This window comes from Arctopsyche grandis, chromosome 3 (genome assembly GCF_051622035.1).
Source record: "Arctopsyche grandis isolate Sample6627 chromosome 3, ASM5162203v2, whole genome shotgun sequence".
Taxonomy (NCBI): Eukaryota; Metazoa; Arthropoda; class Insecta; order Trichoptera; family Hydropsychidae; genus Arctopsyche; species Arctopsyche grandis.
Window position 1 is genome coordinate 4,004,178 of NC_135357.1, and position 15,275 is coordinate 4,019,452.

Consider the following 15,275-nt stretch of genomic DNA (forward strand, 5'->3'; position numbering starts at 1 on the left):
TAACGAAACACTGTTGTGTGGTTCAAAGATGGGGTCACCAATGTAGGCGGGGTAGCGATGTGTTGACAGCGCTGTTGGATGATCAGAAGGTTGCGTAGATCACGTCGGATTAGTACCAATGTAGGCGGGTTACATGTGTGTTGACCGTATCCCGGCCTAACGAAACACTGTTGTGCTAGTTTTATAAAGTTTTATTGTTTGCCTATGGTTGTACAAAGGTATGGTATTTGTGGGCAAAAGTATGTCGTTCAGCGGTCTCTGGATATGGTAGAGTGTCGCTGGCTCAGCATTCAGCTATGTACGGAAGGTCTCTGGATACGGCAGTGTGTTGCTGGCTCGTCCGGCTGGTTGATCTTCCAAGTCCGCGTAGTGTAGTGGTGGCTGGTCAGGAGCTGTATGTTGACTGGTCTGCTGCTGTGTGTCGACGCTTGCTGCTCTGGGTCGACTGGTCTGGTGCTGTGTGTCGACGCTTGCTGTTGTGGGTCGACTGGTCTGGTGCTGTGTGTCGACGCTTGCTGTTGTGGGTCGACTGGCGTTGTTTGGGTTGTACCTCCTTTTATAGTGTTTTTGGAATGCTTGGTGGAAGTGGTTATTGACGCGTACGAGAGGAATTTTGTTTTCGTCGAGGCGTCGAATTTTCTGGAATGCTTGATGGAAGTGGTTATTGACGCGTACGAGAGGAATTTTGTTTTCGTCGAGGCGTCGAATTTTCTGGAATGCTTGATGGAAGTGGTTATTGACGCGTACGAGAGGAATTTTGTTTTCGTCGAGGCGTCGAATTTTCTGGAATGCTTGATGGTGTTCCGCTCGATGTATTTTGTTGTTGCGGAATATTCTCGAAGGTTTCGATGACGATGACGACGACGAGATTCCTACAACGTCTCGAATACTAACCTTTCCAAGCTCCAAGTAATACAAAATAAATCACTAAAAATAATTTATAATGCACCCATATATACTAACCTGAAAAAACTGCATGCCATATATAATATTCCGTTTGTCACAGACATTACTAACAAACTAACCAGTAGATTCTATGACAGAATCACTAATAATCTGCTTTAGGTCATCGACTTTAGAGAGTCTTTAATTAATATTATGTATTAGATGTATTATGAACATTTATAAGGATTGTAAATAGGTTTTTGAGCTCTTTTTCCTATTATGCTATAGATAAACATTAGAATAATATAATACTGTGATTACTAACCAAATTAAATTAAATTTTAAAATAGAAAATGACCAGTTGATCAGTAGCTATTAAAATAGATATAAGATGTATTGTGAACATAATTTCGTAATAATAAAAAGCATTTAAAAAAATACTAACGAAAACTCGAGTGCCAAATATTCCGCATTTTCATTTTTCATAGCAAAAATTGTCTTTGTGACCGTCTCAATGTGACTAATAATCCAATTACCAAATACCACTGGTATTCATATTTATGCAATAAGCGTGTATGAGCATTTATTATGATGTTATGACCAAAAATTGGCGTTGATAAACGTCAATTTGTCACCGAGTGTCAACGTGTTGGTTATCTTCACGAATTGTGATTTTATCAATATAATATCAAATTCTGACGCGTTATCCGTCTATTATGTCTTCTAAATCGCACAAAACATTTCGCAATCTTCACATGGTGTGATCCGCCATCGCTAACCTGACATTTCAGCAATTGGAAAAAATAAAAATTCGAACATGGAGACGACGGAAGAAACGCCACCGGAAGTCGTCGAGGAGAACACATCTGAGAAGGAAAATGACAAGACGCACCTGATGGAGTACGTCGCTGATTTAGAGCTACGGTTAAAGTACAAGACCGAGTTGAGGGTGCAGAACACGACATGCGTCCGGCCGCCGGAATCACACTTTTCGAAATTGGACTCGGGTCTGAAGAAGAATACGGCTTTCGTCAAGAAGTTGAAATCGTTCACCGCTGGACAGTTGGACACGTTGCTGAAGGACATCACCGCTCTGAACCTGACCAAGTACATATCGGAGGTGGCCACAGCTATCACAGAGTCCAAATTGAAAATGTCTGATATAGCCGCGGCTGTTAGGCTCTGCTCGATCCTTCACCAAAACTACTCCGAGTTCTCACAGAACTTCTTTGAAGACTGGCACAAGATATTGACATTCAAGGTGTCGGATAAGATTGCCAACTCGTCCAAGCTGAGGGTCGATTTGAGGTTCTACGGTGAACTGGTGGCTTGTGGAATTTTCAGTAATAAAGTTGGTCTGCCATTACTAGGCAACGTTCTGACCGTACTCATCAACATGGACAAGGAGGAGCACAATAATATACCCATTTTGTTGTCGTTTTGTAAACACTGTGGTGAAGATTATGCTGGATTAATACCGAAAAAAATTCAGGAGCTCTCTAAGGTTAGTTTATTTCATTTGATGGGTTGATTTTAAAACATGAAGCCATTAAAATATTTTTATATTTACATATATTGATTTTATATCGTAGGTAATTTTAAAAAAGGTGTATTATTAGACACATTCATACTAACGAAAGTACTCAAGTCGAGCAACTTCATACATATGTTGAATGTTGATGAAATCTCTATTAAAATTAAACCTTTAAGAAGAGGGGAACAATTTAAATGCGCATTTTATAAAACAAATGGGCATTTATCGTAAAATTTGTGCGAATTAAAAAATATATCATATCATTTAAAAATATTTTCTAATATATTGAAGAAAAAACAGCTATAGAAAAAAAATAATTTTAAAATATAAAACATACGGACACTAAAAAAAATACATATATTTTTCTTTAATATATTATTTGTACACTTAATAAATAAATAAAAACTAAAAAAAAAGACTTGATCAATTGAAAAACCAGAAATCCATTGTTTTAATTAGGTCAGTATTTAAATGTCAAATGCGGGCATTTGATAAGTTACTTTTACAACAGAAAAATATAAAGCAACCTAAAATGAATGAAATGCGCATTAACGCATCTTGCATATATTCGTTTTCGCGACTTTGCTACGTCTCTCGAGCGATATAATAACCAAGCATCAAATATTTTTATTTTTCACTATTAAAAATAACAATACACCGTTCCATTAGGGTTCAAAGCAAGACAGCAAAAAAAGAATGAATTTCTAAGAAATAAGCAATGGTGACTATTTTTTGTGCTGAAAGAATCTATGATTCGCTGAAGACTAATACCAAGCAACATATATTTCATGTTGTTAAACTGCGCACTTTTTAATTATTAAATGATCGAAACCTATTTTATTTAACTGAAATATATGTATTTATTTAATCTGAAATTTCGTTTATTCTATTGCACAAATGATTCGTTCTAAGGAGCAAAGTTCTTTTTTTCTAAATTCACTGTGAAATCGTACCCTTAAAAAAATAATAACAAAAATTGCTTATACTTATCACACTAATGACTAAATTCGAAGAATGGAACTACAGACACATAAATTAATATGCATTTTTATATCATTGGCATACCATGAAAATCCAAGTAATTCGATTACACGAGTAAATCTTGTATATATAATCTTATATAATTTGTTCTGGAAAATAGATCCAAGGATATTGATAGAATGCCAAAAAACCAGCAGAATAGACTAGTGGTTAGCACTAGATCACGCTTTGAACAGAGTGATCATGGGTTCAAATCCCACTGGTTTCTGCTGGCCAAACCTTCGATTTGTGACTGCAGGTCGATCGTTTCCTATCCAATATATCTGATTTTCATTGAAACGGTTCCGAAAAATTGGCATCCTTACCCATTTTCGCGCAAATCTCGAATTTCGCCGAATTACATAAAATGATACAAATTTACAGATTTGACCATAGATGTCTCTGTGGCTATTAATTGATATTTATTTATTTATTCTCAAATTTGCCATAGTGACTTTACAGATCAACTCCAAGTCGACACTATGGCTATATAAAAAGGAAATTAATTATTATTATATTGTAATAATATTATATATTAATTAAAAGACAAATATGGATAAAACAAATATAAAAATACAAAATTGTAAAAACATGAAATATAAAAATACGAAATTGTAAAAACATAAAATATAAAAATATAAATTGTAAAAATAAAAATATAAAATATAAAAATATAAAATTGTGAATACATGAAATATAAAAATATAAAAAAATGAGAAATAAAATTATAATGAAAAATAATAATATGAAAAATAAATATATAAAAATATAAAAATTTGAAAATATAAAAATGTAAAAATATGAATATAAAAATACAATATGTTACAAGTTGCTACGATCTCAAACTAAACAGTACCTCAACCAGATCAGTATATTTTATATTTAACAGATCCAATCTAATAGAAATCTGGTTGAGGAGCTTGATGCCCCTGGCGACAGGGGACGAAAGCATTAAATTGGTACGTGCCTCAGGTGGGAAGAACAATTCGCGGTATCTAGTAGCTCTGAACTTGCTGGGAACATTAAATTTCAACTCCGCAAGAATACGAGGATTGTATATTGATCCACTTAGAAGTTTATAGAAATGTTTTCCCAGATATGCTTTACGCCGTGACTCGAGGGAATTGTATATGTATTTACTTTGTATAATACAAATACCACTTGTATGAAATGGCCAGGAAGACGCATTGGGATTATCCGTCAGGCCTTCCTGGTAGCAATTAAAAAATAATAAATAATAAATCGGGACGACAAGAAGTATTCTGTACTGCAAACTAATAAGAAGCCATAACTACAGTACTGTATGTACCGATTAGACGATTCTTGGGGGAGACGACGGCCAATAAACATAATAATACTGACAATTTCTCTTCAAGAATTTTCTTTTAAAATCATAATTTAATCTTCCTGTCTTCTAAAAGTGAAGAAAGTAACAAATACTTACACGATTTCATTTTCTCACAAATCTCGAGTAAATTGTTTGAAATGCTGACAATTTACAAATTTGACCATAGATGTCTTTGTGGATGTTTATTGATACGTATTTATATACATGTATGAAATGAACAATGTTTATGGCCAGGAAGGCGCATTATGGTTACCTATTCGGCTTCCTGGTATAAATTAAAAAAATAAAATGATGTGAATCTATTGTGTTCGTTCCAGGAGCTCGATGTAGACGTTCCTAGAAGTTCATTTTTGCCGGCTGAAAAACAAACTGGCGTGCGTTCGATCTTGCGAGACTACTTCACCTCGTTGACCAAACACTTGGCGTCGCAAAGGCAACAGTTGCAAACTATTCACAATGCCAATCAGCGGACTCTACACACCAGAGGCGAGCTGTCTCAGGAGCGTAAGGATCAATTGGAACTGCAACAGGTTGGTTTCCGTGTGTATACTTGATCCCGTAAATGTACCCGTCGTATAATAACAGTGTATGTATTTTTTTGATGTTTTATTTCAGTCAAACTATGATAGACTGTTGGCCGGCGCTCAGAATTTCGCTGACGTCCTCGGCGAAGAGCTGGGTGAGGTCGGCGAGCCGATTGTGAACTGTTCAATTATCACCGGCGAGGGAAACAGCATCGATATCATTATTAAAGGGATAGACGTGGAACACAAGCTGCCGGCGAACGATCCTTGGCAGGACGAAGATACGCGTAGTTTTTACACGAGTTTGCCTGATTTGAAAGTTTTTCTTCCGAATTATCAACCGGCTAAAGAGGTCAGTTGAGATGATGTTTTTTTTATTTGTATTTCAATGTGTTAGTAATTATAATTTCATTTTTATTTGATAGGTTAATTCTGAAACGGTGACTGAAGAAATATTAGATCAAGAGCTTCCCGAAGAAGAGTTTAACGATGCCGAAGAAGAGCCTTCAAGTCTTCCAGAATTGGAGCAAGAGGAACCGCAAACGACTAACATCTCCAATAAGTAAGATCAGTTTATCTCTACATATGTATAAGAGGATAATTTGTCAGTTTGTTTAAGATGAATCTTCATATGCAAAATGGGTCTACCTCATGGGCTGGAATGTGAAATTACCGAAAACGCAAATATCGGAAGGCAAAGATCAAAAAAAAAGGGTGCATGGTAAACGGTACAAACTCACTTAATTTGCGCGAGCAGGATACAACAGGAACAAGAGGAACAGGCTTTTCCTCCCGTATTCTGCGCGCGCACATTAATACGGGAGGAAAAGCCTGTTCCTCTTGTTCCTGTTGTATCCTGCTCGCGCAAATTAAGTGAGTATGTACCGTTTACCATGCACCCTTTTTTTTTGATCTTTGCTTTTCGATATTTGCGTTTTCGGTAATTTCACATTCCGGCTCGTCACGGAGACCGATGCAAAACACATAATATATAACTTGTGCTAACTATATATTACAGGTATGCTTTAGAAGCCTTCTTAAATCACATGCCTAATTGTATCAACCGTGAGCTGATTGACAATTCAGCTGTAGATTTTATATTGAATTTGAACACAAAGCACAACAGGAAGAAGTTGACTCGGGTGCTGTTTAGCGTAGCTCGTACCAGACTAGACTTGCTCCCGTTTTATGCGAGATTCGCAGCAATCCTCTATCCGGTGATGCCGGATATCGGTACTGATCTCAGTCAAATGCTGAAGCAGGACTTCAAGTATCATGTGCGGAAAAAAGATCAGATCAATATCGAGTCGAAGGTATGCCAATCTATCGAGTGTGTGAGGGATTTTTAGTTATTATGTGTGTATTGATTGAGCGTTCCGTTTGCAGATTAAAGTGGTTCGGTTCATCGGCGAGCTGGTCAAGTTCGGATTGTACTCGAAGATAGAAGCTCTCTATTGTCTCAAAGTGCTGTTGCACGACTTTAAGCATCATCATATAGAGATGGCTTGTAATTTATTGGAGACGTGTGGACGATTCTTGTACTGCTGTCCCGATACTCACCAGCGCATGTCCATCTACTTGCAGCAGATGATGAGGAAGAAGGTTTTTTCATTTGATTTGATCTTTATAATGTGTTGTTATGCTCGGCAAAGCCGGGTATACTTTCTATTGATTATTACAGTTAGTTTTTTATCAAACTTTCAGGCAGCGTCTGTGACCGACTCCAGACATATCACTCAAATCGAAAACGCGTACTATTACGTTAATCCACCAGAGTCGGCGTCCATAACTCGGGTCGACGAACCACCGTTGCACATGTTCATCCAGAAGATTCTCCACCAAGACCTGCAGAAGACAAACGAGGACAAAATTTTAAGGCTGATGCGTAAAATCGATTGGGACAACGAAGAGTTGTGCGGCTTGTGCGTTCAATGGCTGGCTGCGGGATGGCGAGCCAAGCACACTGGCCGCAGATGTATGGCTCGACTCGTCGCAGGCCTGGCTCCTTGGCAAGATGCCGTCGGCTCTCGAGTCATCGACGCCGTACTCGAAGATCTCCGCATAACCCTGGAACATCCTCATCCCCGTCACAACCAGAGACGCATAGCCATGGCCCGTTATCTCGGAGAATTGTACAATTACAAACTCGTCGATTCGAGAGATATATTTAATGCTTTGTATTCATTTATAACGTTTGGGGTGTCTATGGATCACGCTGTCGAGTCTACGTTGGATCCTCCGGACAGCGCTTTCCGCATTCGTCTCGTTTGCGTGTTGCTAGAGACGTGTGGCGCGTACTTCAACAGTGGTTCCAGCAAAAAGAAGTTGGATTACTTTTTAATATTCTTCCAGAATTATTATTGGTACAAGCGTACTGATCCACTGTGGACTGAAGAGAGTCCGTTCCCCATCTACGTGAGCAACATTTACCACGAGTGCCTCTCTAGTCTGAGGCCCAAGCTGGTCGTGTTCAAAAGCTGGCAGGAGTGCAAAACTGCTGTTGAAGAGCTGAAGCAGACGCTGTATCCCTTCTTGGACAAGGAGGACGCCGAATATGAGGCAACATCCGAGTCAGATTTGCAAAACGGTCTTGAGACCATTGTGGAGACGGATGACGAGGTCACCTCCGACCATCGAATGACTTCGAATAGCTCCGATGAGGAGGACATCACTGAAGCTGAAGACATGCCCACGATAGATAATATGCAAGACGGCGAACGACCACCTGTAAAAGAGGTGTTGTATTTTTTTATATATGTATATTTGAATTCATTATTTGGTGTTTATTTAATTATAATTTTTATGTTGCAGGTTGAGGATACTGAATTTGAGTCTGCCCTCGAAAAAATGGTGCTGGATAATATGTCGGAGAGGCAGCGTGAAGGTAGACCATCTCAACGTGACATTTCGGTGCCGGTGCATTGTCGGCAACAAACCAAGAAAAGCTACGAACAGCTATTGGTCAGTATATAATACATGCTTTATCATTCTGGTTATTTCCATTAGACGTTTTAAGATTCACATATCGATTGCTTCAAGCTGGTAAATCATTTTCGAAACAGTGCTATACAGTGCCGGTCACTGAAATCGCAAACCCTTAAATTTTACGATTTTCGGGTAATAAAACCTATAATCGTTATATATTAGGATTTTTTACTACTTAGTTATTTAAATACACAGCCTTTCTTCGATTTGAGCTTATTTTCGTGTGTGGTTTCGGAGTGGAAACAATATAATATGAAGAAACATGCCGCAGAACAGAAAAACACATACGAAGTGCAGCTAATTATATCGAATATGGTGAGTTGTGAAGAAATTTCCGCTAGAGTAGGATGTTCCAAATCCACTGTCTTCAGAATCTTGAAGAAAGAACGGGAATTTGGAACGTTACAACGAAAAAAGGGAACTGGATCGAAACGACAGGCATCTAGGAGGGAAGATCGTTTATTGACAAGCGAATCATTACACGACAGGTTCAAAACTGTTACAGAAATTAGACGAGATGCTCCTGAAAGGTTTTCAATCGACATTAGTGTGGAAACTATACGTTGACACTTTAGAGATAGTGAACTTTTCGCAAGGAGACCGACGAATAAACCGAAAATGATGCGTGCACGCTTGGAATGGGCCATAACACACAAAATTTGGATTGAAATGGATTGGCGAAGAGTCATATTCTCGAATGAATCCAAATTCAACATGGTTGGCTCGGGTGGGTTGCAAAATTTCCAGCGTAAATGTTGAGAACGCTACAAGAAAAATTGCACCCGGAATACAGCAAAGCACCCTCAGAGTATAATCATCTGGGGATGTTTTTTTATTATGGAGTTGGAAGAATTACATTTATTGAAAGGGTTCGTGAATGTTGAAATTTACAAAAATATTTTAAAAGATCATCTCATACTATCAATAGAAAAACACTTTTCTAGGTGTCATGACGTCATATTTCAAGACGATTATGCACCTTCCCGCATTTTTGCAAAATCGCATTTTTTTTCTTTATTTTATGCATTTGTATGTGTACAATAATAATAAATACAAAAAGATGTGATATTTGAATAAGTTTTTCAAAGGAGAAGACTTATTTACAACAACTCAGAGTACTAACATTAACTTGGCCTGGAAAAAGCCCCGATTTGAACGAGAAATCAGCAAAAACATCATTACAAAGTACTATCCAAAAAATATGATTTGAGAAATTTCCATTACAAATCCTCGAGGAATTCGTAAATTCCATGCTTTGGGGAATTGTCGCAGTCATTAAAACAAAAGGGGGAGCATTTATTATCTTATTCTTATGTGTCTATACGTTGTTATTCAATTAAAAAAATGTTCAAAAGTGTTGGGCTTTATTTTCTACAGCAATAATGCGTGAAGAAGACATTGGTCGTAAAATATCCTTCACGCTTAATTTGTCGTAGTTCGTTTTTATTACATTTTTCTAACGTACATATTAACCCACAAATAACTAAAATGATATTTACCATCATTTTAAATCATTTGGGCGTGACTTTAAATCTAAATAAACGCGTAAAATGATTTCTTCGTGTTTTTGTAAGGGGTTGCGATTTCAGTGACCGGCACTGTATATGTAGTTCTGTAAGAAGAATCCCACCTGTATGAGTAATGTTTTGACATGATTATGATTACACCGAGCAACAAAAAAATCAAGTTTTTTACTTACTAGAGTAGAGATTAATCAATCGTTACTAAGTTTGACCCACTAAATTCGTATACGACAATGATTTTGGTTGGTTTATTGTCGTTTATGAGATATGAGCGTTTAAAATTCCGTACCACCAGCAGCATAGCTCGGACGTTAAGCTTCTGCTTACCGACAAGAAGGTGCCGGGTTCTATCCCTGAATGAAAATGAATTTTTCAGAGTATGCTGTTGGTCAGACCTGGATTTGTGACTCCAGGTTGATCGTTTCCTATCAGAGTTTGCCAATTTTCTCTGATTTCATTGTTGAAACGGTTCCCGGAAAAAAAAATTGGCTAAAAAATCCTTCCTACCTACTATGTCACCACTATTTGAAATTTGATGGATGTACAATAAAAATTTATGTACAATTCATAGATGTCTCGTTAATTTGCGAGTTTTTTCAGTGTCTCGCAATTCAACGACTTATAATAAAAAAATGCTGCATTTGTATTTGTAATTGGCCAGGAAGGCGCATTGGGATTTACCTGTAAGGCCTTTCTGGTATATATGTAAAATAAAAATAAAAGTGGGCAATTTTTATAGATTTTACTGTTAGAATTCGCCAGATAATTAATTGTAAGTATTTCTTAAGCAAAAAAAAATCACAATCAATAGAAAAAACATCCGACTACCGATTTCAATACTCACTTTTCACACAGCAATATTATAGGAATATATATTTTGAGTTCAAGACTGCAAAAGCCAAAAATAAGTAAAAATTGCGCATTTTTTAAACGTTCATATCTCAGAAACGAGAAGAAGGCAACAAAAATCATATCATAATCGAATTCAATGGGTCAAATTTAGTACAGGTTGAATAGTCTCCGCTCCGTTAATTGTTGTTTCTCAGTGTTACATATATACCTATTACTGTATTTTGCCATTATTAATGAAATATGTATAGGCTTTGATTTTTAATAATATTGAATTTGTTCATTGCAGCAAGGCAACGATAACGTGGAGTTTGTGCTGATGGTACGGAAGGGCACGAAGCAACAGTACAAATCGTTTAGCGCTCCGTCTGACATGGCGACAAATTTGAAAGAGCAAGCTATGGCAAATCGACTGGAAATGGAAAGGGTTAAAAGGTGATATTCACACTCATTTCAGTACCGTTTAACCTTATTTATTATAAAGGCTTAACCCTTGTTAATAAGAATTGTTTGCATATACAAGTTGATGCTTCGGAATGCAACCTGGTCGGGTAAATCTCTTACCTTCTCCGTTAGTTTTGTGTTGTTAAACGCCTTAGATGCTATTTTTCGCATGCAGACTGATGACAACGTCCACCAAACTGGTTTATGAAACTGTTAGCACAGTTCTTTAATGATAAAATTGTAAACCCAAAGCTGCTATGATGTTTTTCAAAATCCTATCGAGAAATGCTAATATATCTAATTTAATTAAAAAACAAAATTATGTATTATATTGTTGAGGATCCGAATGAAAGGCCAAAGTCGCTTCACAGCATTTATTGAATGATTCACGAGGTCCACGCGCAGCCAGCGCTCGTGCCAGAATGATCTGATATGGCCTAAGTGGGTCTACCTCACGGGACCGAAAGTGAAACGCCCGAAAACGCAAAGATCGAAAGATCTTAAGTCGAAAGATAAAAAAAAGGGTCTCTCCCCCCGTTGTACATACTTACTTAATTTGCGCGAGCAGGATACAACAGGAACAAGAAGAACAGGCTTTTCCTCACGTATTCTGCGCGCGCACATTAAACAAGGCTGTATGACAAAAAAGGGAGATAATTTCACCGCATGCCACTCATATATATTATATATACATAGTACCGTTTACCATGCACCCTTTTTTTTTTTGATCTTTCGATTTTCGATCTTTGCGTTTTCGGGCGTTTCACTTTCGGTCCCGTGTGGGAGACCGGGCCTAAGTACCTCCTTATAAAGGGCAAGTCGCTCACTACAGCTTCCCCGATCCGTTTGTTTCTTTATTGTTTAGGCATATACAGTTTTAAGTGGGTCTCACGCTATCGCGCTCTGACGCCTTCGAGTTTCTAGAAATTCTAACGACCACTTAGAGTCCCGCTAGGCCAATTCGGGGGTCTCCATTGTTAGCCCTCGAATGTACTTTGGGCGGCGGATAATCCCCATAATATTCCCACGTTACAATATATTTCACATACTTCATTGGCTGAACGCGCGCCATACTTGATTGCATTTTATTTGAAACAGGTGCTTGCTATCGGTTTATTTATCGGCCAGCTCTTCGCGAATCTCAACCGCGTATGAAGATTGAGATGTTTGTTTGTAAGCGCCGCCTTCATTTTTTAGCAATTCTTTACCGCATGCCACTGATATGTATACATTATATATACATAGTACTGTTACGTACGCCGCGGATTAAGCGAATAGAATCCCAGAGACTATGTGACCGTTCAAAGGTTATCTGTTAACGGATTAACTAACGGCTTGTACTTAGACCAACGGATATCTGCTATCGGATTAACTAAGTGCTTGCACTTACTTCCAGGATTATATCTGGACTCTAAGTGCATTTAGGCTAAACAATGACCGTTATTAGTCTTTTCTCAGAATCGGTACGGGAGACCCAATGTCGTGGAAATACATATCCGAATACGTGACTATACAACAGGTAAACAGATTAGACGTCCTAAGAGATCTACCCTTTATAAGGCGGTACGTAGGCGATATCAGGTCATTCTGGACTGAGCACTGCCAGTGCGTGTATCTCCTTAATCAACAATAAATGCTGTGAAACGACTGTTGGCCTTTTACTTGGATCCTCCACCCACCCCTGCGCAACAGTACCGTTCACCATGCACCCTTTTTTTTTGATCTTTCGACTTAAGATCTTTCGATTTTCGATGTTTGCCTTTCGATATTTGCTTTCTCGACCATTTCACTTTCGGTTCCGTGAGGTAGACCCGTATATATATATATGTATATATTGTAATTTCAATACTAATTTATTGAATGCGATTGTAGGCTGACTTTGAACATCACCGAGCGCCAAGAGGAGGAGGAGTACGGCACGGAGAGTGGTGGAGGAGCCGGCGGTGGAAGCAGCGGGAACCCAAACCGTGGCCAGCATGTGCGCCACAAATACCAGCATCCGAAGGGCGCCCCTGATGCCGATCTCATATTCGGTCCGAAGAAGTTGAAATAGTAACGGACGTAGTCCATCCCGCGTTGGACCTGTCACGTTGAATTTCGAGCGATTTGGAATTCGAATCGAAATTGTCATTGTAAAAATCACACACCGTAAACGAGATGGGGGGAGTCTGGTGTGTGTGCGATGGGGTGTTTCCGTCACATTCATCGCACAACGAGCTTACAAAACCTCACGGTGTGCTGAATACGTACATACGTACACAAGTACGTACATCGTTCGATTCGTACCACTCGTCTAAATGGCGAGGATTTAAAATCGCGGTCGAAAATACAAAAAAAAAAATTAATAATGTCACTTGATTGAGATTTTTCCGACGACTTCTCCATTTATGCAATACATTATAGGTTATATTTATTTTATCTCAGGTTATATACATATATATGAGTTTCTGCTTTCGGAATGAAATCTTTGCATACTTCGTTTCATTTACTGAGGCATTGTGGAGGCACTTTTGACAAAGTCCATATTTTCCATCTATAAATGTTACAAAATAAATATATATAATAATAAACATCACTTTTCAGGATATGAGAGTAGTTTTAAAACTATCGAACTATGTTTGTTTTCAAACTCCATGATGTTTTCGCAAATGAAGTAGTAATGGATATAGAAGTAATGTTATGTTGAAAGTTGTTGCTTTAGTTTAAAATTGGTTTGTATTTTAATGCCGGTGAAGAAATTTATACTTGTCTCATTTGATACGATTGTTTGATTTTGTAAATAAAAATACATTTTTCTTAGTTTATGTAAATACATATTGTTTTAACCCTTTGCCCGCGGCAGTAAATATAACGAACAAGCCCTGTACGCGGCGGCACCTTTTTCGCGAATTTGGCAATCGAGTTTTCGACCTTAAATACAGATTTTAATATTTACTCAAGTAACCAGATATGTTAATTAACACAAAGTATTATTTTAAATAATAAAATACATAATATATCTCGTAGTTTTGGCTTAATTGTCAAATAATCATTCTTCATACAATTGAGACGTATCGTCGCCATTGTTCAACAGACGTGACGTCGTATAAACGAGGTTTCAGTATGGTTCCACAAAAAACTTATTTTGACTGGTATATATTTATTTTAAGCAAATTGAATAGATGGCATTCAACTCTCAGTAATATATTCAACCAATTTTGAACCTTAAAACAGTTGAAATAGGCGCATATAAGGCTCAAAATCCCATAGAAGACGGCCGCGGGCAAACGGTTAAGATTCTGTTTCTTCTCTATCAATATATATATATACATACATATATATATTTATTATTACAAATGTGATTAATTTGGTAATTTTGCATGATCACCGGTAGATTGAATTATCATTTTTCAGAATCAGACACAGTTTTTGGTTAATGAAATAAAACTTAATTGTGATAATCGAGAACAATCAATTTTTTTTATTTATTTGTTTTTTAAATATCAATTATATTTGAAAAGTACTTCATGGCACTATGGAAATACATATTAATATGTATGGTTCAAAAATGACACGTGAAATGTAATATAATGGGCTACATATGTACATATGTTCATACAAAAGCCATATAAAATAAACATTTTTTATACATTTATTTTATATATGAACGTTAGCCAATGATTAGTGAACCTCCATAGTGCCTTTGCAAATGGACTTTTATAGAGAAATACAATCTTTGGCGGAACATACTATTCAAAAGCACCAATATGCAGATTTTGCCAGTTTTCTTCGATTAATCTCGTTTACATATGTATGTAGATACATTACATATTTATTTTCATTTTAAGTATACATACATACAAAGTCATGCCGATGTGTAATAAATAGTATAGGTTTTTTTTTCATGTCACTCTTAAAAAAAAGTGCAACATTGTTGCTTATGCTATTAACGGAATGTGTTAAATGTTTGTGCAAATAAAATAAAATACGTCATCAACCTACTTCTTTTTTTCATTTATCTACATTCTTGAAATCTGAAGTTGATCCCCACCCCCCACCCACCCACTCTTATAAATGAACCAATTTATATCATTCAAAGTTTTTGGTTCATTTATATTGTTTTCATTTCATTTGTGTTGACTTAATTGACCATTGTAGCGCAATATGATGACTTTTAATGCAAC

At 37.1% G+C, this 15,275-nt stretch overlaps 1 protein-coding gene across 1 annotated transcript; it reads left to right on the forward strand.

Annotated features, from left to right (window-relative positions):
- The first annotated feature begins 1,466 nt into the window (after window positions 1-1,466).
- Window positions 1,467-13,912, forward strand: Upf2 (UPF2 regulator of nonsense mediated mRNA decay). The gene is made up of 10 exons (XM_077426821.1): window positions 1,467-2,389; window positions 5,105-5,317; window positions 5,403-5,663; window positions 5,737-5,873; window positions 6,330-6,624; window positions 6,698-6,913; window positions 7,016-8,047; window positions 8,123-8,272; window positions 10,958-11,103; window positions 12,985-13,912. Exons 1-10 carry the CDS (start codon window positions 1,703-1,705, stop codon window positions 13,163-13,165), a joined length of 3,318 nt encoding a protein of 1,105 aa, XP_077282947.1. The 5' UTR covers window positions 1,467-1,702; the 3' UTR covers window positions 13,166-13,912.
- The last annotated feature ends 1,363 nt before the right edge of the window (window positions 13,913-15,275 follow it).